General features: G+C 43.5%; 1 protein-coding gene across 3 annotated transcripts in view; it reads left to right on the top strand.

Annotated features, from left to right (window-relative positions):
* Positions 1-21,724, top strand: part of KCNG2 (potassium voltage-gated channel modifier subfamily G member 2) — a 52,965-nt gene extending 31,241 nt beyond the window's left edge. For all 3 annotated transcript variants that reach the window (XM_071450640.1, XM_071450631.1, XM_071450648.1), the window contains exon 3: positions 19,320-21,724. In XM_071450640.1, the coding sequence (XP_071306741.1) occupies positions 19,320-20,114 (795 nt within the window). In that variant the 3' untranslated portion in view covers positions 20,115-21,724. The remainder of the gene's footprint in view (positions 1-19,319) is intronic.
* Positions 21,725-21,904: the final 180 nt, after the last annotated feature.

Raw genomic sequence — 21,904 nt, 5'->3', positions numbered from 1 at the left:
AGTACTTCACCTCATGAAATGCTGCCTCTGAGCTGAAGGCTGAGCCCTCCTGGAAGCAGCTCTTCCCATGTGCTGTCACCCAGGGGCTGGATGGCTTGTGCCCTACTGCCGCAAGCAGAAAAGAGGGAGATCATCCCCAGACCAGAGGCATTTACTGTTATGTCAGCTTGAAAGTAAAATGCAAGGTGATGGAAAATGGATTCAGCTGCTCCAGAGAGACCCCTACACCTCACTGAGCACCCTGTGTACAGTTAAACCCACCCTTTGCTTGCGAGGTCTGCTCAGGTTACATCTCAGCTGAGGAGTTTGATTTGGAATCAGACTCTTTCAGGAGCAGCCAGGAAAAAAAAAATAAAACATTTGGTATGTTGACTGATATATGATTTATTATCAGGTCTTTATTTTATAGCCTTTTTCTGATTTAAAATTTGAAGATGGTAGTACTGCATACTAGTTCACACTGTGTTGTCCTAATACTGGTTTTTAAGATATCATTTCTAAAACACATGCCTTTTACTGTAATTAACCATCCAGTATCCTAAATTCTAAGTACAAGGGATATTCTACTATTGAAAACTGAGATATATTATTATGTTAGACCATTCCTAAACTCTCATACTTCTAAAAGCAATAGTTCAGCTCTCACAGGTTTAAGTGAGAGCTGAACTATTGCTTTTAGAATTATGAGAATTAAGGAATGTCTAACATAAATAGGGACTCGTAATAATAGGCTAATAATGTTTTTTGGGTGGAGCAGGATAATAATGAGGATAGAAAAAGCATTTGAGAGAAGCCTGGATTTCTTGGTAAGCTGGAACCATTAGAAGGAGAATATTCTCATAGTGAAATGCAAAATTTTGCAGTAAAGACGAATGCAGACTTGCTCATGTAAAAGCAGGGACTCTGGTTCCCAAAATGAGGCACTGAATAATATTTAGTGTACAAGCAACTATAAATTCCTATTGCAGCATAAAGTCAGAAGGGTTAATGCCATCCTTGAATAGCTAAGCTGGGGAGTATTAATAAGAAGCTGGAAGATTTTTTGTGCCTGTATGCAGTATTGGTGAGACTGACACTAGAATACTGCAGTTGGTTCTCATATTCATGTTTTTCATGGTGTTTTGAAAAATTGGGAGAAGGCTAAAGACCTGTAAATCTTAGACACCTGGGGAAAATGCCATACAATAAGAAACGTGAACATTTCAGTTGATTTAAATTATTGGAAGGAAGGTGAGTGGATTAGGCACGTAAGTTTTTTACGAGGGGAGAAGAACTGTATCATCTAAAAGACCTTTAAAATAAGCAGGGGGAGGATGCATGGATAAAAGCTGGATCCTTATAAATACCTATGGGAAACTATAAGCCACTATTTAATACCAAATTGATTAATTACTGGGACAGGCTAGGAAGAAAATTAGTGAATTCTGTGCTTTTAGACATTTTCAGTTAAAAGCTCAGTGCCCTTTTGTTTAGGCCTCAGCTAAACAGATTTTACTTCAATCAAAAGAAAAACATCAATCGCAGACCAAGTTACAAAGGGGAAATTATTGTAATATGGAGAAGATCAGAATAAATTATCCAACGTTCTTCTGTGCTCTTAGATTCTAAAAGCACAGAGCTCCTGAAAATAATCTTTGTTCCACACTTTGCACAGGGAAGGTCTGTGGACAGACTGGAAATTGTTATTTTGCTTGAGACAAAGGAGGCTCTGTAGCACAGGGGACTGGTGAAGGATCACTTCTGGCAAGGCAAGAAGTCGGCATCTGCCCACTTGGAGTCACCTGTAGGGTCTGGGAATGTGGCTGCAGACTCCCTGCCTGTACTCCCTATGTGGCTTAGCAAGCCAAGGCAGCTCTGCAAGTAACAGGTGTGGAGATAAGAGAGCTTATGTGAATTCAAATTCATGGTAATCATCCTGAGCTCTATTCCCAGTATCTAGATTAAAATTTGTGCCCAGGGGATAGCTCTTTGGTCTGGCTTTGCAGTCTCCTAACATGCAGAAAAAGGATGTGCATCCCTCCTGACTAAGGAACAAATAAATAGTAAATACTATTTCAAAGGTGCACCATACTCAGTGTGCACATTTTCCTGGCTTTCTGGCTGGCATTGCTGTTGTTATGGTTCCATGTCAGGGCTGTCATAGGTGCTCTGGCTAGCAAACAGTGGCCTTTTCCTTGAGCTGCTGTTGGCACAGAAAACAAAAGCTCTATGTGCCATCTATCTGTCCTGTTACTGCTTCAGGGAAAGGCAGAGAAGCCAATCATGAAAAAAGCCATTTTGGGGAGCAATTTTCCATACCCTGATCTTTTAATGCCATCTGAATGGACAAAGTGTTACACCCAGTGATGTCCTGAAGAGCTGTAAATGACCTCAAACGAGATGTAAGTGTGGGACCTTAAAAGTTAGAAGTAATTACCAGGTGGGTGAGGAAATTATTTTAGGTACCTGCCTTTCTCTTTTAAAATAGAGCAGAAAATTCAATCATACATGTTGTTAACTTTATTAGCTGCTCCAGGTGTTCTGGATGACAGTGGCAATCCCTGGTGGTTTAACAAGAGTGGGAAGGCTCATGCTCCACTGTACTGTAGATACTTGTTCTTACTAAAGGTCACCTTGATTCACCTTGAGTGTTACTCTTTTTTGAAAGTAGTATCGTGCATTTCAGAAGCTGCACAATTGTCAGTAGAGTTAACAGAATCAGATCCTGAGCTACTTTTCACTTACCCAAGAAGGATATATATTTAGTCAATTTTTTTAGCTTTTATTTGCTTATTAAATCCAGTAACGTGTATAATAGCTCCTTCTGGAAATTTCAGGAAAAGGACACTTCAAGTATATGAAGAAAACAAACATGTGAAGGTAGTCAGGTTCTTCCATGTAAAGTAACAAAACAATGATAAACTTTTTATTTCAAAATTTTCAGAATGTGTAAAATTCAATGAGAGATGTAGATGTAATGGTGAAAATGATGTAGATGTAATGAGATTTCAATGAGGGATGTAGATGTAATGGTGAAAACTCTCCTCTAAAGTCAAAATCTGCTGAGACAGAATCATAGCAGGAGCCCCCAGGCACCAGGCCCTTCCAAGACCACCCCAAAAGTCATCTCCAAGACATAAAAATTGCCAGAGGCACAGAGTATCCTCAAGGCATTTTAGGCATATCCTACCTTTAAGTGGACTTTTCACCTCTCTAAACAAATCGCAGCTATCTCAAACAAAGCAGCTAATGACTCAAAGAAAGCAGCTGATACATCAGAGGAGTAAACCAGTCAGGGATATATTACAGCAAAAGCTTTAAACACACAGTAAGAGCTGAACAACCAAAAGACATTCAGAGAGGTTCAGCTGAAAGCCCGATGGTCATCATACCAGACTCTTCATTTTTTTCTTGGTGAAAACAGAAATGTCAACCATTTCCCTCTGAAGACAAATCTTCTCTTTTTTGTTAGACAGCAGCCTTTGTCATCAGAGAAGATAGGGTGGAACTTAGAAAATAATATCAAACATTCTGTCCTGATTCAAAAAGGTATTTATAGGCCTGAGACCCCTGAGCTCAGTCATTTGTAGCAGCGCAGTGCAAAACAGGAGAAGCAGATCAGAGAGCTCGTTCTTCACCATGCTTCGTAACATGTTGGGAAAAGCTAGCCTAATTAGAGATGCTGTGATAGGAAGTGACAGTTCAATAACCTTCAGCTGAAGAGCATTACAACAAAGAGACTTATAAATAATGAAGTTAGTAATAGCTTGTAAAGAAGCCAAAACTATTTAATCTTCTAAGCTCAATTTACACACTGTGCTTCAACTTCCATAATGTTGAGGATGGGGAATAGGTAAATTGTGAATGTGCATTTTAAACAATCTTGTGACTAAAGGTTTCATTTCACAAAGCTACACACAAAAGTAATCTCAGACAAGGTTAAGAGAGTCTTGGATAATGATTCTTATTAGCTTTTCATAGACAAACTGTTCTGTAAGAGGCCGGATGAGCAGACAGTGAGGCTGACTGAAAACTGTCTCAATGGCCATGCCCTGAGCATGGTGGTCAGTGACACAGAGTCCAGTAACTAGCAGTGTGCCCTGGTGGTCTACACTCGGTCCAGTCCTGTTAGGCTTCTGTATTAGTGGCCTGGAGGGTGAAGCAGAGTGCACCTGGAGTGAGTTTGCTGATGACACAAACTTTGGGCCCTGGGGACCCTGGTGGACAGCAGGCTGGCCGTAAGCCAGTGCTGTGCCCTTGCTGCAAAGACAGGTACTGGTGTCCTGGGCTGCATGCGGCAAAGTGCTGCCAGCGCACGAAGGGAGGAGATTCTTCCCCTCAGCTCAGCACTGGGGAGGCCACACTTGGAGTAGTGTGCAGTGCTGGGCTCCTCAGTGCAAGAGATACAGACATGCTGGACAAAGTCCAGTGGTGCTTGCTATCCTAAGATGGCACTCTGCTTGAGACTCTGGAATTACTGGCATCATTTTTATGACTTTATCTGTTTTCTGACTGTCCAGTTGTTGCTCTGCCTGTGATACTGAGACCTTAATTTTAACTTAGAGCCACGAGTGATGCATAGATGGTTTGTTTTCATGAATGAAAGTATTAATAAAACTGCAGCTTGTGTTTTTACTTTCATTGTGAAATAAACTGTTCTAGAAATTAAAGCACAGTCAACAAAAAACATGTATTAAAAAAATATCTCCCTGTTGGTGTTACAGATAACTATTAATAGTGTGTAGGCACTGAGGGTGACTTTTTATAAAAAGAATCCTGGGGAATTGGACTAACTAATTTCCCTAGGGATCATCTGAGAATTTGTTATACCACTCTCAGCTCTGCTGTTGAAATGCAAAAATCATAAGCTGTAACAGTATCACTGGTTTTGGCATCTGAACTGATGTACTGTACTTGTACCCTATATTGCTAATTTGCATTTTGTGTCTGCTCCAGACTCCTCAGGACACAGCTGACTGGAGGCCAGGGAAAGACCAAATTACTCAGTAGCAATGGTCACCTGCCTTTTCTACGTCGTGCACAAGGAAGTTCCTGTAGGCACATGAGATTCATATTCAGTTTAACATTCACATGTCCTTGCTTAAGGGGTGTAGGACTCAGAGCACTGCAGAACTCTATTTTAACTAGAAGTAAGGTGTTTCTTACTTTTTTTCCTTTCATAAGTCAAAGTAGGTTTTCTCCTCAGATAGTACTTAAATGAAACTGGTAACACAGGCTTTAAATTACAAGCTTTGAGAGCATGCTTTACTCACAGTTTCAGTTAACAGCAATAAGCAAATGTTTGCTTTCTTGTTGAAGTTCTCAATTGGCCTCATGTAGTTCCATCACCTGTTCTGTGTGATCTTGCCTTTAGATTGGGAATGCTTTGGGACAGAATATCTTAAACACAATGTCTATGGCCATCATAACAATAGAAATAAAACTATATCTGTTCAGGTACCTTCCTCATGCTTCACCTGCAAGACATGTTTCTAGGCAAGGAAATTCTTTTTTGCAAGTGAGACCAACCTAGTTCATGCTGAATCCAAACCAAGGAGTAACTGCAAAGTTCTCAAGTCTGAGTCATGCTAGCATGGTCTCCCAACTCCTTTCTGATGGTCAGAGACATTTGCTAGGCAAGTTGTCTTTCAGAGAGATCAGGTTTGTCTGAAAGCAGTGGGAAGTGATGAGGTTTGGTTTTACTAAGTGATGCTGCTTCTGTGTGTCACACAGACAGCGTTAAAATCACAGAGCTGAGAACTCTGCACTGCTCAATCTAAACCTTAAATGTCAAGTTCTGTGGGGTTTTCTGCATCTTTTCTCTGAGTCCCATGGAGTTTATAAGTGTGAGACCAATGGCAAAATGTTCTTTGCAAATATTGAGAAATGATGATCATGTCCTTAGATCATTTTCCTGGGAAATGTCTGTGAGGCATTTAAAAGACACAGCCCCTAATGTAAAAGAACACATTTCTTTGGTTTTGCCTTGTGGATCCGAATCGCAATCCCTCCTTTTCGGCTGTCCAAATCCAGCTGTTATATGGAGCATATCTCAGTATCAGTTTATTTTGCTGAGTTCAGGATTGCTGTATTTACACACTGAGGAGACACATTGGGTACTGGGAGTCCCCAGCATCACTGCTTTACATCTTACTGCCCTCTGCACCAGCTCTGCCAGCCACTGCCCGGGACCCCTGCTGCTTGCAAAACCCCTGGTCAAATAGCACACCATGTGCCAGCTTTGCCAGCTGTTATACAAGACAGTCCTTCCTCTTTGCAGGGCTGCCTTAAGCTGCTAACAAATAGAAAACATTTGAAGGAATGATTGGTTGTTCTTGCTATTGGTTGTGTGGACAAAGTGCTGGATAACAACTGGCTGTATTTATTTGAAGAGATCTCACCATTTCTTCTCTTTGGCTTGCTTGCTTTTCTTGGGAAAAAAAGTAATTGTTTTCTGCAGTTGTCCCACCCCTGGAAGAAAAAACAAAAATCCAGCCTTCCTGCTTCATTGAACCTCTCTAAACTTTGGCAGATGTACCTGGTTGTTCCATCGTGGCAGCTGCTTCAAGAGCAGATGAAGGAACCATGGTCCCAGTAAGAAAATCATCCTCCCATGTATCGGGAGGATTAGGAGGAATGTTGTATTTTCTTTCTCTGAGAATTGCCCTTAGATTGAGGGTGGGGACCCAGCACTGTGTGGCAGGTTTACACAGAGTCCCTTAGGGAGCCTGCAGACCTGCTCAAAATTCCCCCTCTCAGCAGAGTCACCACCTGAGCTCTCCATGCCTGGCTCTGCCCAACCGTGGCTCTCTCAGCAGTGCCTGCTATTGGGTTGCTTTTCCCAAATAAAGAGAGAAATCCTTATGGATTAAGGAGCTGCCCTGGAAGATTTTGAGGACAGTAGGTTACAATATAGATTTTGGGAGCCACCTGAGATTCTCTGCAGTGTTTTAGGCTTAGAAGTAAAAAAATGGAGAGTGTTTGTCTGCACTGCTTGGGAACAAGGCAAGAATTGGCTAAGATAAAATTACTTTTGACTTGTTAATAATTTTATTCTGGGCCAATGAACTCTTTCAGTCTGCAGGATATCTTCTCATGAATAAATAGCAAGCTTGGGTCTTGTTTTAAATATTATATAAATATGCTGCAATGTAACGTTAGTGATAAATAATTAAACAGCTAAAACTATTTCATAAAAGCATTGGTAACTGTCACATTGTTAACTGGTTTATATTTGGTGCAGTGTGGCTTACCCAGCAAAATATGCTCCATATTTAATTTCTTTTAATATCTCTCTGGTTCCACCCCCATAATTATCTATCCCTACCAGTGAGTTTATTCTCCAAACTTCCAGGTAAATCATCCAGGGAATCTCTGAAGATACCTCACAATAATAGGCACTTGGCCTTCAGACATGTTTGTAAAATTACTACAGCTACTCATCACAGCCTGATATCCTGGGGGTACAGCACAGCTCCTTTATTCCATAGACTGCTCCACTGCCTTTTGCAGGAGAGCTTGGGCACTGTGGGCTTGTTGAGTACTGTCCCAGTGTTCTGAAAGAGAGAACTCTTTCATTCATTTGAAATGAAAATATAATCTGGAAATTTCATTTCAGAACTCCAGGATAGGTTGCTATCAATTCTGGAGGTTTGGAACGAAAGCAAGGAGGCAGATTTACATTTGGCTGCACCTCATATAGCTGTGCTGAGGTAATGAGCTGATTCATGTGTATGGCACTTAGAAGAATTGCATTAAATCATCCAGCATTATAAATGCTTACATTTTCATTGCCTAGAGTGTAGCAATGGAGATGAAATATAAAAGTTTTTGAAACTGGGGGTTTTTTTCAGTGTAGACATTTATATTCAAGACAAATTGAGTGGTATACAGATGGGGAAAAAAATAGCTGTAAGATTTTTTTACAGAAGTTTTTAAACAAAGGCTTGAGAAAGGACCAGGAGATATCTATAAAGTTGTTAGGTTTTGTAATGGTAAGCATGATACTAGTTCCAAGTAAAAACATCAAAAACATGGTACTGAGTCACATTTTGATCTAGTTTGTGTAGAACACCTCTCATTAATCAAATTTAATTTTTTTTAGGTTATAAAGTTTTCAGAAGAAAGCAACTTCTGATGTAGGTACTTCTGTAAGACATTTGAATTAGTGCCACACAATATTCTTCCTTAATAAAAAGGCATTTTTCAAAAATTAGCTTCCTTACTGTTTAAAAAAAATATCTCAGATCTCATAATAGTAGAAAACCAACATAAGACATCAAGTGAGGCTTGAGATACTGTGTCCAGATTGATATCCATTTGGAAGGCAAATTGAAAAAAAAGTTTTAAAAATGGTTTAAAATCTCAAGTTCTACTTTATAATGAGACACTAGAAGTGCTTTTAATGCAGTGGGAATCATAATAAGAGAATGTCTGTGGGCAACAGTGAACTGAAATAACTGAAAGCTGCAGCTGGACAAACTCATGCTCTGAATTAAAGTGTGCTACAGTGTGGGTAATTAACAATGGAAACCATTTATCTGGACATGCCTGTGTGCATCTCACAGAGTTTTTAAATACATTCTGTCAGTCCATCTAAACGTTCTGACTGAGCTCAGCTGAAGCCATGCATATGATTGATGAGCCACTTGGCAAGATCCTCCACAGAGGATCAGCTCAAGAGCCTCTTCTGCCCTTCCAGGACAGTGAGCCATTGCCATCCTGTCCCTGACTCCTGCTGGTGTAGGAGGTGCCAGCAAGGATGCTGTACATCTTCTCTCTGTCTGGGGTTTCCTTGGCCCTTGTGAATATTCAAACCTGAAGGCATCAGTAAGATGAAATGAGCAGTGACAGTTCATAATTGTGATTAAAGGCAAGGGCAGCCAGAAAAAGCTCAGAAGCCTGGAAGCTCTCTGGGGAGTGGTGTGGCATGAGTCTGGTCCCATGAAGGCAGCATCCTAACCCAGGTGTCTTGTCCAGCACTGACTGTGTTTGTAGCGGGTGCCACAGGGGCTGGGACATGCTACTGGAGGGTCTTAGCCACAGCCAGAACAGGGTTCACCAGGACATGTGCCAGCCCACCCCTCTGGTCACTCACTCACTCTACCCTCACCCTTCCATAAGTCACACACACACAAACAATCCCTTTCCCTTTCCCCATCTCATTTCCCGTGCCTGGATTCAAATAGGAAATGCAGAGAATAGTGTGAAGGTCCCAGCCATCCAATACATCCTGAGCTGTGCTGGAAACTTGGCACCTGGTACACTGGGTAGAGATGATGACAAGAGAAATTGCAGCACTCTCCCAAAAAGTCCCTGCTCCGACTGTGAGCAGACACTGTAGAGATTTTCTCCCAGTCTGCAGCTTGTTGCCTTCACACACAGTAGAAATGTTGGGTGTTTTAAGGTAAGTTCTTGTGTGCTGCACTGCACTGCTGGCACAGCAAGCACTGTTTTTACTGTTGCCTTGAGCAGAAAGAGAATATGAAAGTGTGTGGGGTTTTGCTGTGGTCACATCCGCCTGGTAAAAATCCATGGCAGCTCAGAGCATTTCAGTGCAAGGGCACTGCGGGAGCTCCCTGCCAGCTGTGCCTGAGCTGCTACCAGCAGGAAGGCAAATCTTCCCACAGGCAACACAGGCAAATCTTTCCCCTGCTCTCAGATAAGAGGATAAAGGGAGACTGCGGGGGGAGAGATACAGGTTTGGAAAAAAATGTCAAAGGAAAGCAGTAAGCTTGACTCTGTCCTCCTTTCCTCCAAAGAAAAAAACAGACACCCCCAGATCTTATAGCAGGTTACAGGGTTGCAGGAACCAGTAAAATAAATATGGGTCAGTAAAACAGAACCAGCAGTGAGTGAGAGGCAGGAGAAGAAGAGCTTCAAAAATTGATTGAAAGAAGTGAGAAATTTGGGTAAATAAGAGGGAAAATAGACTGTAAAATGATATTAAGAATCCGTTGATCTTTTAATATAATTAATAAGTGAGAGAGAGAGGGAGAACAAGACAGATTCTTTTTTTGGTGTGAGACAAGCTTGAGGAGAAGAAGGAAAGAGGATGCTGGATTTCAGAAGACCACAGTGGTAGGCAGTGTATATCTGTGAGCACAGCCAGGTGCCACCACATCACCTTTTCCTAGGTATTGGGTAGGTGTGAAAGCCTTGGGAATGCCACTGCTTTGTCACACAGCCCTGTCCCTTTTGGGCTGGTTCTTTTGGAGGGGTGTGCAGGTGTTCCCATTCCCTGGGGAAACTGTTCAGACTGCACCCAGGTGCCCTTGGCAAGAACTCGGCTTTGCTCTGGTTCTGCAGTTTGATGCTGGTTTGGTTTATAGCCCTCATCTTTATTTCTGCAATCTTGCCCTGCCTGTGAGGACCAGCTACGCTGCAAGTGCCAAGTGCCATTGCTCAAGCTTTTCCAAGTGCCAACTGAGTATGCCTTGTTTTCAGAGCACTAGGATAGAAAATACAGAAATCAGATTTGCTAAGTTGCAGTGTAACTGGTCTTCTTCATGTGAAAGCTCAGGATCAAGCATTTGCTTAGATTTGCAGATACTGGATTTTTTAAAAAAACATTGTAAACTTCCAAGGCTCTGATGTCTCTATCAGAGCTAGAAAATAGAGGGAGCTGAGGAGGAAGATTTCTGTTCATATAAAATCAGAGGAAGAGGGGGACACTTGTCAGTAAGGACACTCCTGGTGATTCATAATTCTCTTGGGGATTTTTACTTCCAATTTCAGTGAAAGAAATGGGCCAAACCCAAAAAAAGCATTCTGGTAATCCGGAAATAGAAAATTCCAAAGTAATTTTAGTCAGAAATACTGAGAACATTGGTGTTTCTAAATTGAAGCTGTTCTTTGGAGGACACCTTTGCTTGTTAAAATCATCATTCTTTTTCCTGCCTCTCTGCCTCTGTCGGTGGCAGTGGCTGATGAACAAATCCTCTGTGCTGAGCTGCCCCCTGAGGCCAGGCTGGGCAGGTTGTGCTTGGTCCAAGAACAGAGGGCTGTGCAGGAATCTGGGCACACCTGGACTCCTGTGTCACTCACGGGTGTTTCCCACAGAGGGGTCAGCTGCAGGGCAAAGACAAGCAAGCCATATGGACTGTGGTCTGTGAAATCCTGCCTCAAATGCCATGGCAGTTGATGAGTTTCAAATACAATACCTTGTTTTCCTGGACCTGTGTCTTCCTGTGTAGCTATTTGTCTTCAGACAGTGTCCCAATGGCACTGAACAATTGCAAAATTGCCAAAGCAGACCCCAGCTACAAAAGTAGTGTTTTGATTTAGAATATTTGTTCAAGCAAATGGCAGTAAATCTGTTCTTGTACATATAAGTTGTAATTCTCTAAATATTAGTAATAGCCTGCTTATGTCTTACACTCATGTACAGAAAAAGTTGTGCACCAGCCAGGTGGGGATCTCAGAACCTGAAGGCCAACTCCAGCATCACCAAGAGATCAGGTCCTCAGCCAGCTGGACTTTATGGGCAGGTAGGACTTGAAGGGGTCCTCTGGGGTGAGTGCAGACCCCTGTTCTCATGGGAACTACATCACACCACCAACCCTCAAAACTGAGAAGCTTAAATCTTAAGAGGTCTCTTGTCTTCCCTGTTCTTGCAGAGGGTCTTTTTTGGAACCTCATGTGTCTTCTGGAGTCCAGCTAAACCAGAAAGCCGGTGTAGCTATTTCTTCTCTGGCCAACAGTCTCCTGTCAATTAGTGAGGGGTTCCCTTTGAAGGTAGCCAGCATAGACTGATCATGTAAGGTCCCTTTCCTTCGCCCTCCTACCTCGCCTGCTGGTTGCAGTTATTCAGCTGATGGTGCTGCCCTTCCAGCCACTCCTGGACCACATCTGCAGAAGACGTTACCCAGGGTGTATTGCTCCTCCTTATGTTACAGTACAGCCCCTCATGCCTGATGAGTGGTGTGATCAGAGTGGGAGATAGGAGCAGCTGGCTGCTGGAGCTCACACTGGTTCCTTAAGCTGCTCCCAGCCACAGTCACAGACTCTGAGGAGCTTTAAGACATTGGATGTCTTGACACTTCCCCCCGCCTCTCTGGATGAGGTGCTGTGCTTGTTCCTGATAGACATCTGAAAATCAGGCAAGTTGACAATTTCATAGATATTTCGTGGTCTGTTTTATTCTTTCTGTGTTTCCTGCTTCTTGCTGAGTTTAGGTTTTGGTTGCTTTCCATAAAGTAGAGCCAGATAGCATTTTTTTTCCCCTCTAACAAACACTGTTGCTTTTGGAGAAGTGTGTGCTAAAAACAGGCACAGGCATGAGGAGGTATTAATGAGAGGGCATTTTGTGCATCTGTAGTACTCCTTACCTGCTTTCCATTCTTCTCAACAACAGCTCTACTGGGGCAAAAGGAGGCAGGACAGGGGACCATAGAATACATCTGCATGTGTCAGGGGCAGTACATGAAGGAGGCAGGGAAGTGGAAGAAAGCCTTAGGATCACAGTAGGTCTTGCCTGGTAGGTAGGCAATTGAATCCCTCATGTCTGTGTCTTTCTCCCCCATTCAGAGGTATATGCTAAATCTATGCAGTCAGCTGTTAAGACATCTGTAGCATTTCCAGGGAAAAAGGTGTCAGCTAAACAGGTCTCAAAGCTCACTATTTATATGGCTTAGGAACCTGAGGCCTACTTACAGTGTCTAATTTTGGTTGTACAGTTTGGGGCTGAGATGGCCCAAAGCATCAGCTGCTTGTGGATTGGGCAGAGTAACCCAAGGAAGCACAGCTGGTTCCCTCTGCAGCCTCCTGGATCAAGAGTGGCATCCTGATGTGTCTCCTGTCTCTGTAGTCTGCAAGGGCAGTCTTAGGTAAAGTCCTTACGTGGTCTTCTCTTCCCTCTCATTGACTCCCAGGCCCTTTGCTGAGATTTCTGTGAGCACAGCCATCTGGCTTCACAGTTACAGGTCAGAGCAGCAATTTGAGACAAATGAAAGGCACATGCAGGTATCTCAGTAACCCCTTGGCTGCATGACTGCAAGTGAATAGGACAGTATGCAGTTCCATGAGCTGATTAGACTCTGGCTGGGCATTTTAGCACAGCCCGCAGTTACCTTCTAGCAGCTGCCATAGTCTCTTGCATCTCCCTTGTTCCTGTTGGTGTTCTGTGTTTATTTGCAGTTTCACTGGCAGGATAAAAATGGCAGCCTGAGGGGTTTTGAGAAGTGGTGATTTGGGGCTGTGCTCTCAGGACCAAGGGAAATCCAGAGGGGCAAGTAGGTGTAGCTCCTGCCCACCTCCTTACCCTTTCTCCTCAACAAAGACAAGTTGTATAAGAGCCATCTTGTGTCCATAACAGGGCTGCACAAAGTTGGCAGCAGCCCTCCCCTCGGAGGCACAGGTTACATTTGCTGGCAGCTGGGCTGAAGATGAAACAAATGAAGCTCGAGTTACAGATCAAAGTGTGGACAGCAAGAAGCAGAGGACTCTTTCATGGCCCTTTGGTGACTTTAAAACCAGAAATTGTTACTTTGATTTCACAGCCAGCCAGCTTTGAGGACAGGCTGTGCAGTTATCTGAATTATCTTTCTTTGGGAGCACAAGGAAGTATTGAGAGCAGGCTGACCGCGAGTTCAGCCTGACCCCAGCGTCAGTGGCAGAAGCGCTGAGTTACAATCGCTGTGTCTGTGGGTGGTCAGAGCCAGGGGAGCTGCCTGTGCCCCAGGGCAGGGCGGGATGCTGCCCTTCCAAGGTCGGGCACATCGCAGGAGTCCTGCACTTATCCCTGCTGGGAAAATTGTCTGGATGCTTTCACTAGAAAATCACTTTTCATCAGAAAATTGCCTTTCATCAGAAAGTGCCAGCGTGAGCAATACCTTTGAGTTTTGTTGGTGAGCCATGTTTCTGGGAATGTTGCTCTTTTGCTGGATTTTTTCTCAAGGAAGGCTTCTTCATTTTACAATGACAAGAGAGAGCCAATGATCCAGCAGCCAGTGCTCCAGGAGCTCCCACGCACTGGGAGGGAGCCAGATGCGAGCTTCCACCCCGCTCTCACAGGAGTAGGAGCTGGGTCTCTCCGAAGCCCAGCAAAGGCTCCAAGTGTTGGGCTGCTGAGTAATTGGTACTGGAGGCATGTCTGTCCTCTGGGTCACCCTGCAGAATGTAGTGGAGGAGTGTCTGTCCTCTGGGCAACCCTGCAGATGTTCATTGGAACAGGCAGCTCAGCCTCCCACCCAAATCCAAGGGGAACACCCTAAGCCTCTGGACTGGGGACTGTAGGCAGACTTGTCAGCAGCCTCAGGGCTGCAGGTCTCTTTGTCTGCAGGTCTCTTAACACAGATCTCTGATGCTGAGATCTCAGTTGCATCAGAATTTCAAGTTCCACAACTGTTGTTAAGAAAGAGTTTGATCTGATGTGCACAGAGAAACACTTGGAACGTGTGACCCAAAACGCTCAAGTAACAAGGGGCAAGTGGACGTGTACAAAAATAACATTTTAGAAATGTCATGATTTTCAAGCTTATGTAAGTACTTCTGTATGCAATGCCTCTCATGTTGGGGTTTCTTTTTTCTTAACATACAGATTTGACAGTAAGGGAAATCTCACTATAGGGTCAAAGTGGGCAGCGTTGAAACTTCTTCCTTCAAAGTGCCACAGAGCTGCTGACCTCACAAAAAAGTGCTTGGAAAGCAGCACAAGAACTGGAGCAGTTAAAGGTGATCTGGCTTTTGACATCTTGTAATGCAGAGGGTTTAGAAGATGGTGTCAAAGTCTGCAAGAATCTAAGGAATAGTCACAGTTTCTTCCCAGGAGACCAGAGGACAAAGGCAGGGCCGAGAAGTCACACAACACACAGTGGAGAATTTTTTGGGGCTCAGTACGCGGTTCAGTACAAGTGAAACGGACCCTGCAGGCCAAACCAAAATGTTTCTGAAAGATGTCTGCCGCTTTTAGACAGGCCATACAGAACAATGAATACAGATGGATTTGAACTCCAGTGACACCAGTTTTCCTTTTTGTAATTTTCCTTTTGCCAAAGGAACTCTCAGCAAAGAAAACATTGCTCCAGAAGAAAGATGCCATGGTTGGCTTTTTGACAGCAAATTTCTGTAGATCCTAATGAAGGAGACTCACTTTAATTTGACTGCACAGAATTACTCACTGATGTCTTTCTTACTTTCTTTCCTTCTTCCCTGTGTTGATATTGGTATATAGTCCCCAAATTCTGTGCAACTGCAGATAATTTCCCGTACTCAAGAAATTTTTGCACAAAAAAGAAACCCAAACTACTCATGGTTTGAAAGAAACAAATGTACACAGATAAATAAATATATACACTTTGTGAAAAACAACTGTTTTCCCTGCAGCTCAATTTCATCAATCTAAATATGAAAAAGTAGTGATAAAACTGTATCCATTAGATTACAGGGTGAAGAAATTTCGTTACTTGGTATGAGGGAGAGCTGTTTTGCTTATAAAAAGTAAAAAGCAGTGTGTAGTTGTTAATGGACATGTTTATGGCCACAAGCTGGTATAGCTCAATCTTTTTTGAGAACATACAGATTTGATGAAGACCTATTTTGGGCAGAATGCCCTATTCTGTTAGGACTTGTTTTTCTTGTGTTCCAATGGCTGATTAATTCCTGATTTTATTTTTTTTTCCATCTGTGTGTGTGCCTTTCTGAGAATTTTTGCTTTGTTTTCTTGAACAGAAAAACCTCAAAAGCCCAAACAGAATTTCAACATCCATTTGGACTGGAAAACATAGTTAGAAGGTTTAGAAAGCAAAAATTGCCTTTTTTTTTTTTCATTTTTAACCAATGCTGTAGTCAAGCAGGAAAAAAAAAAAAACAGCAAGGAAAAGCAGCTGCAACTGAAAGAAATGAAGTGCAAAGAGTATGAAATACAATTTTGAGTTGCTGCTTTTTATAACATGTGAGGATAATAATAGGACACACCTCGATGATGTTGAAACATGGTCCAAGGGATAGGAAGACATTTAATTAGTGTAAAAAAGAGACCTCTGGCAGGTTGATTGACACACAGATCTGTTTTCTAAAAGCGTGTTCAGATTCTCTTATTCTTAGGACAGCCTTTGGACAGAGCCTGGCTTGTTTAGATAGTGTTGGTTAATAAGGATACTGGGCAAGTTGCTGAAGATAATTATGCATTTGCTGGAAGGGGGGACTGTTTCATCCTGTTGAAGTGAACTCTGTGTAGTAAAACATTATCACTCCACTGTACTGAAAGTAAACATTTCAACTTTCATATTATTTGTCAGCTGTGGAGAGTGGGAAGAGTGGAAAAAAGCCAGGGCCCAGCCTCCACTCTGGATGGAGGAAATTTCAGCTCCTCATTATCTTGATGGGCAAAGATGCAGCTTGGTTCTGCACTGTTGGATTATCTGAGCTCCAAATTCCACCAGGCTTCTTGAGCTTGGCTGAACAAAGGTTGCCAGGCTGCTCCCGCACTTGCACTTGGGAAGTAGTTCTGCAGGAAGTTTGAAGACATAAATAGCAATGTTTTAGGTCTGTGAACCTACAGAGAATAAACATGTCAGAGTGTGGGAGAGCAGACAGGGTCTTCCAAAAGTCATCTTCCCTGGTAGCCCATTCATGAGGAGCAATTTTCACTCCTGTTTTCTCCTGCACCAAAACCCATACACAAAACCACTTTGGCAGTCTCCTTTCCATATGCAGCTAATAGAAACTCATGGGGGAATTAGGTGCCAAATTAGCTATTAATCACCTTAGTGACTTTGTAGTTTTATTTTAAGGCTAAATCCCCCATAGGCTTCACTGACTTTCCCAAAACTTTTAGTGGCACAAAAAGTCTATATATGTGCATCAGAATCTAGAACGCTTCCTGCCAGATAGGGCTCTTAAGTCAAGGTGCATCCTAGTTTGCATAGGTGGTGGTCCTAGTAATGGTGCACCTGTCAGAGAAAGCAAATTTGCACATTTGGGTATGCATCTTGTCATTGCTGTTGCTTTGCTCAAGCCATAGCTGTTTTTCTCTGGGTTGTCATTCTCACACTGCAACCTGAACCTGTAGAGCACCTGCAAAGATGGGGTGAAGAGCTGCAAATCACCTTCAGTGACTCCCTTAGGTGTGAGATCAAGCATATCCTGGTGAGAGATTCCCATGCAGAAGAGTTCTGGGACAATATTGGTCTGAGGGCTGGTTTCTGGGTCATAAGGAGAGAAGTTACAGTGGTACAGGCAGAGTCCTTCCACTGACCTTGTGAGCTTTGTCTCTGGCTCACAGAGCCAGATTTGTGTTGTGGTGTGAAAGCGTCTTGATTCTGTATTTGATAGGAGAGTCTGACAGCATAATTATGCTGTGATAGGAGGAAAGCTCCTAGAAACAAAATCTTACATCCTATGTATTATGCTTGTGACAAAAATACTTACTTATGACCAAATTAGTTTGGTGAGGTAGATATAAATTAAGCTCCTTCTAGTGTTCACACGAATCAAAATTCGGAATTTAAAGAGAGCTATCTGAGCTACTATACTGGTAAAATAAGATTATCATTCCTCCCTGCAATATGCTTAAAATCTTGACAGTAATTTCAATAGGACAAATAATATTTCTCTCCATATCAGCATGACCCCCTGGGAAACAGTGGGAGGTACATTATGTGCCAATTGAAAGTGGAATACGAAACAAAAATGCATAAACACAAGGCATCACAATTTTTATTGTGGTTACTACAAGGACCATAAATGCTGGCTCTGAGGATTCCTTTTCACATCTGTTTTTCTTGTTGACATCTCTTTAGTTATTGTCTCAATCTCTTCTTAAGTGTAAGATGTGCATGGTGCCTCAGCATTTTGGTTGTCATACTGAGGTAACCCAAGGCTTTGCGTTCATGTGATGACCCTGCTCTCACTGCTGGCAGCGCAACAGCCCTTGAAACATATCCAGTCCCTCCACATTTTGGGGAAGGCTGTAGTTAGTGAAGAGGGCAAAAGTCTCATCAGTCTCTTGCTGGCTGCTTTCTTTCCAAACAGGGAAAAAGCCTATGCATACACACTTCAAGAGGGATGAAGTTAGGATGTGGTGCTGTGCATTAAAAATTTCCCTGGCTCTCTGGAGCAAAAGACTCCCCTAGCTGAGTATGTGGGCAGAGCTGCTAATAGATGTGCCAGGTTCTCAGCTTCTCCAGTGGTAAAATGGGAACCAGTTTGACACAGCTTTGCCATTCTCAACTGATGTTTTATTGCTGTAATTTGGCATAGGCAAGAAAAACAAGGTTGGGAATTGGGGCCTAATACCTGTTGCATCCAGTGGGAGTCATACATCCCACTAGCATGGATTGACTCCTTACAACAAACTGTTTCACAAACTGTTCAAACTGGCACACTGAGTAAATACACACTTCCCCTAATAAGTATACACTTACCTTCCACACAAAGCCCCCAGAGCATTCACACTTTTATACAAGCATTTACAGAGGAAACAGCACTAGCCCTATAATTGTCCACATCAAAATCTATTTAGAGAAGCTGTTTATTATTCAGCTGGAGGTACCAAGAGTGATGCAGCAGAGAATTGCCACAGTATTAACAACTGAGGAGTGGCCATCACCAACATTATTGTTTATTGCCTTTGCAGTGCACTGAGGCTTGTTTACAAGCATTGTAACTAAAGAGCCAGAGCTCTCTTTATTTGCCACCAAGTGAGCCTGCAGGGAAGAGCAGGGGAAGAAGGCTTGGGGAAGGCATTGTGGTCACTAGTTGTTACAGGTGTTGTAACTAAACACACTTATCTCTCCAGAACCCACTCTATCCTGTGGTATTTTTTCTTTTAGAAATGCCTACATTTCTCAGTACTTTATATAAGTGTTTGACTGTAGGGGTGTGCTAATAAATGTTCACTGGAATATAAAATATGTACTGTATTTAGTGAATAATAGATTTTAGATAACTCCAAGCATATCACATAAAATGCTGTAGGTGTTTATGAGCCATTAGTAAGCAATTTATTATTGATCAGGAAGGGAAGGAAGGATAACATATTTATTACAACCCATGAATCCTGTATTAATCCTTTTAAAAAATGTTAAAGTCTTGGTTAGAAATGAAGTGCGAGCCATTGGCTTTTTAGCAGTAGGCTCTCTGGCCAGCAGCTGATAAGATCACACCAAATTCTTGACAGCTTTGACACATTCCAGAACATTGTTGACCTGTCCTATAGTCAAACATGTAGCCTTTGGTTTTAGTACCTCTCAGCAGCTATGATTTTGCATTGGTACATCACAATCTGCATCAAGTTCATGTGGTGCTTTCCTTTAAGAGCTGACACTCTCTTTGTTTCACTCCCTGGCTAAATCTGTTTCTTCCCTCTTTTAAGTGTTTTCCACTCCTCTTCTCCCCAGGGTGAATGCTCACGAAAGTGCTACGACATCTTTGTGCTGGAGACGGTGTGTGTGGCGTGGTTTTCCTTTGAGTTCCTGCTGCGATCCATCCAGGCAGAAAACAAGTGTGCTTTCCTGAAAACCCCGCTCAACATCATCGACATCCTGGCCATTCTGCCTTTCTACATCTCTCTCATCGTGGATGTGGTTTCCACAAAGAACAGCAGCAAGCCCGGCGGGGGAGCCGGGAACAAGTACCTGGAGCGCGTGGGGCTGGTGCTGCGCTTCCTGCGGGCGCTGCGCATCCTGTACGTGATGAGGCTGGCGCGGCACTCGCTGGGGCTGCAGACGCTGGGGCTCACCGTGCGCCGCTGCACCCGCGAGTTCGGGCTGCTCCTGCTCTTCCTCTGCGTCGCCATGGCCCTCTTCTCGCCGCTGGTCTACTTGGCTGAGAGCGAACTGGGAGCCAAGCAAGAGTTCACCAGTGTCCCCACCAGTTACTGGTGGGCCGTGATCTCCATGACAACTGTTGGCTACGGGGACATGGTGCCTCGTAGCATCCCTGGACAGGTGGTAGCCCTGAGCAGCATCTTGAGTGGGATTTTGCTGATGGCTTTCCCAGTCACATCCATCTTTCATACCTTTTCCCGTTCCTACAGTGAGCTGAAGGAGCAGCAGCAGCGAGTAGCCAGCAGGCAGGTGCGTCAACGACAAGAGAACACCAAGCTCCTGGGTGGTGACAGTACAGGGGGGCTCAGTGCCACATTCCCGCCAAGTGCTGGTGAGCAGGAGGGTCTGACCTTGGTGGACCAGTAAGCCAAGAGAAGTTCTTGACCCTGAACAGCTAAGGACATACGTTGGCAGCCCAAGAAGCAGCGGACAAGGGAGGTCAGTTCGGCAAGAAGAATGCCATGAACTGCATAAATGAGGGGCAGACAAACACAAGGTTTCTCTAAAGACCAACTTCTGATCTTAAGGGACCTCTAAAAAGTACCCCTACAAATTCTACCAAGTACAGCTCTGCTCCATTGCTTTTCTTAGGGCTTTTCTATTGAGCAAGTATTTTTGGGTATGCCCAAGGAGCAGCCATTGAACATAGCCAGCCAGTAGAATGTAATGTGAAGCACAGCCCGTGCCAGGTGCCATGTGGCACAGCAACCAGCGTGCCACCTCCTCCATGCCCTGCTCAGTGGCAGGGCTGAGCAAGGGGTTCCCCGTGCTGCGACACCCCACAGCACATTTGTTTTGGCAGCACCACCAAGGAACACAAACCTCAGACAAGCCAAGGGGCGAGGGCAAGAGAAGGGCAGAAGCATTCCTTCAGCTTTACCAGGGGCTTACTTTTGTCTTCTACACATGAAGCAGCACCGCCGGAGTGCTGGCAGCGCTGCCAGCTCTGAATTGTGTGTGAGCACAGTTTGCATTATTTAGTAGACATGCATATTTACCATCCTAAGCTTTATATCTTACTTAGTCCCATGACAGAAATATACATACAAAAAATCTTCCTGACTATGGTACTGAATGTTAACTTGGTTATTTTTCCTTTGCTAACAGTCAAATATTAAAAATACCATGACAAATGATGATGTTTCTCCACTTTCTGTTAACTATTTCCACCTCTCATGTACTGAGAAATGTGTTTAACAGGCAACTGAACCTATCTGAACTACATGTAGCTCAAGAAGGGGAGGGTAATGTTGAACCAGCAGTGACTCCCAGCTCTGCACAGTCGTCTTCAGTGGTGGTGGCTGCACTGAGAGCAGTCCTGTGCAGACAGGAGTAGGGGAGCAGTACAAACCCAGTGAATCCAGCGAGACACCATCAGTGGGCTCTGGCCCAAACTGCAGTGCAGCAGCTGTGCTCTGCCTTAGGAGTAGCCTTTTGGTTTTGCCCTCCTACTGAGAAAAAGACAATCCTGTCATTAGAACAAGTGTTCTGGCTCTTCTTCCTGATTCTCAAAGGATTTAAGTAATTTTAAAAGGAAAATTAATAATATGGTGGCATCTGCATGTTTGCTTATTGATGCCAGCCCCATGCATGAGCTTTCCAGACCCCACCCTGGCAGAGCTGTGTATCTGTTCCAAGTCAGGATGCTGTGTGGGTCTTTCAGTGCTTCTACAGATGGGATGTGGTCAGGGAATGGAGGGAGATGGAAGCCAACAGTCTCTTGTACCTACACTCCTATTTGTACTAAAGCCATGCAGTGTCACCCTCCATGTTCTCCACCCACCAGGAAGGGAACAAAACCTGATGTATTGAAGATGGGATTTGTCTGGTATGTTGTTTGGGGTTTTTTTTTGCCTCAACATGTGTTGTAAAACTAATCCTACATTAGCAAACTCTCATATTAAGCCATTCCTTATAGGAATGAAGCAAGGGAAATGGAAAAGTTACACTTTATTTTAATAAAAATATAAAGCTTTGTTGCTGACTCTCTGTGTCTGATGATTTAGGTGTGGAGGGAGGTGGTGTTTTGCTGTACTGATGTGAAATAACTCGTGTTACTTGCTGCTGAGCACTGCAGGAGATGGAGGCAGCAAAACTGAGCCCCCCTACCCTGCAAGATGCACCTGGCTCAGCAAAGCCCCAGCTGTGCTGAACTG

The sequence above is a fragment of the Agelaius tricolor genome, unplaced genomic scaffold (assembly GCF_023055355.1).
Source record: "Agelaius tricolor isolate 1412-34295 unplaced genomic scaffold, bAgeTri1.0.p SCAF_2, whole genome shotgun sequence".
Classification (NCBI taxonomy): domain Eukaryota; kingdom Metazoa; phylum Chordata; class Aves; order Passeriformes; family Icteridae; genus Agelaius; species Agelaius tricolor.
Note: the sequence above shows the minus strand (reverse complement) of the source record. Positions and strands in the feature narration are given on the sequence as shown.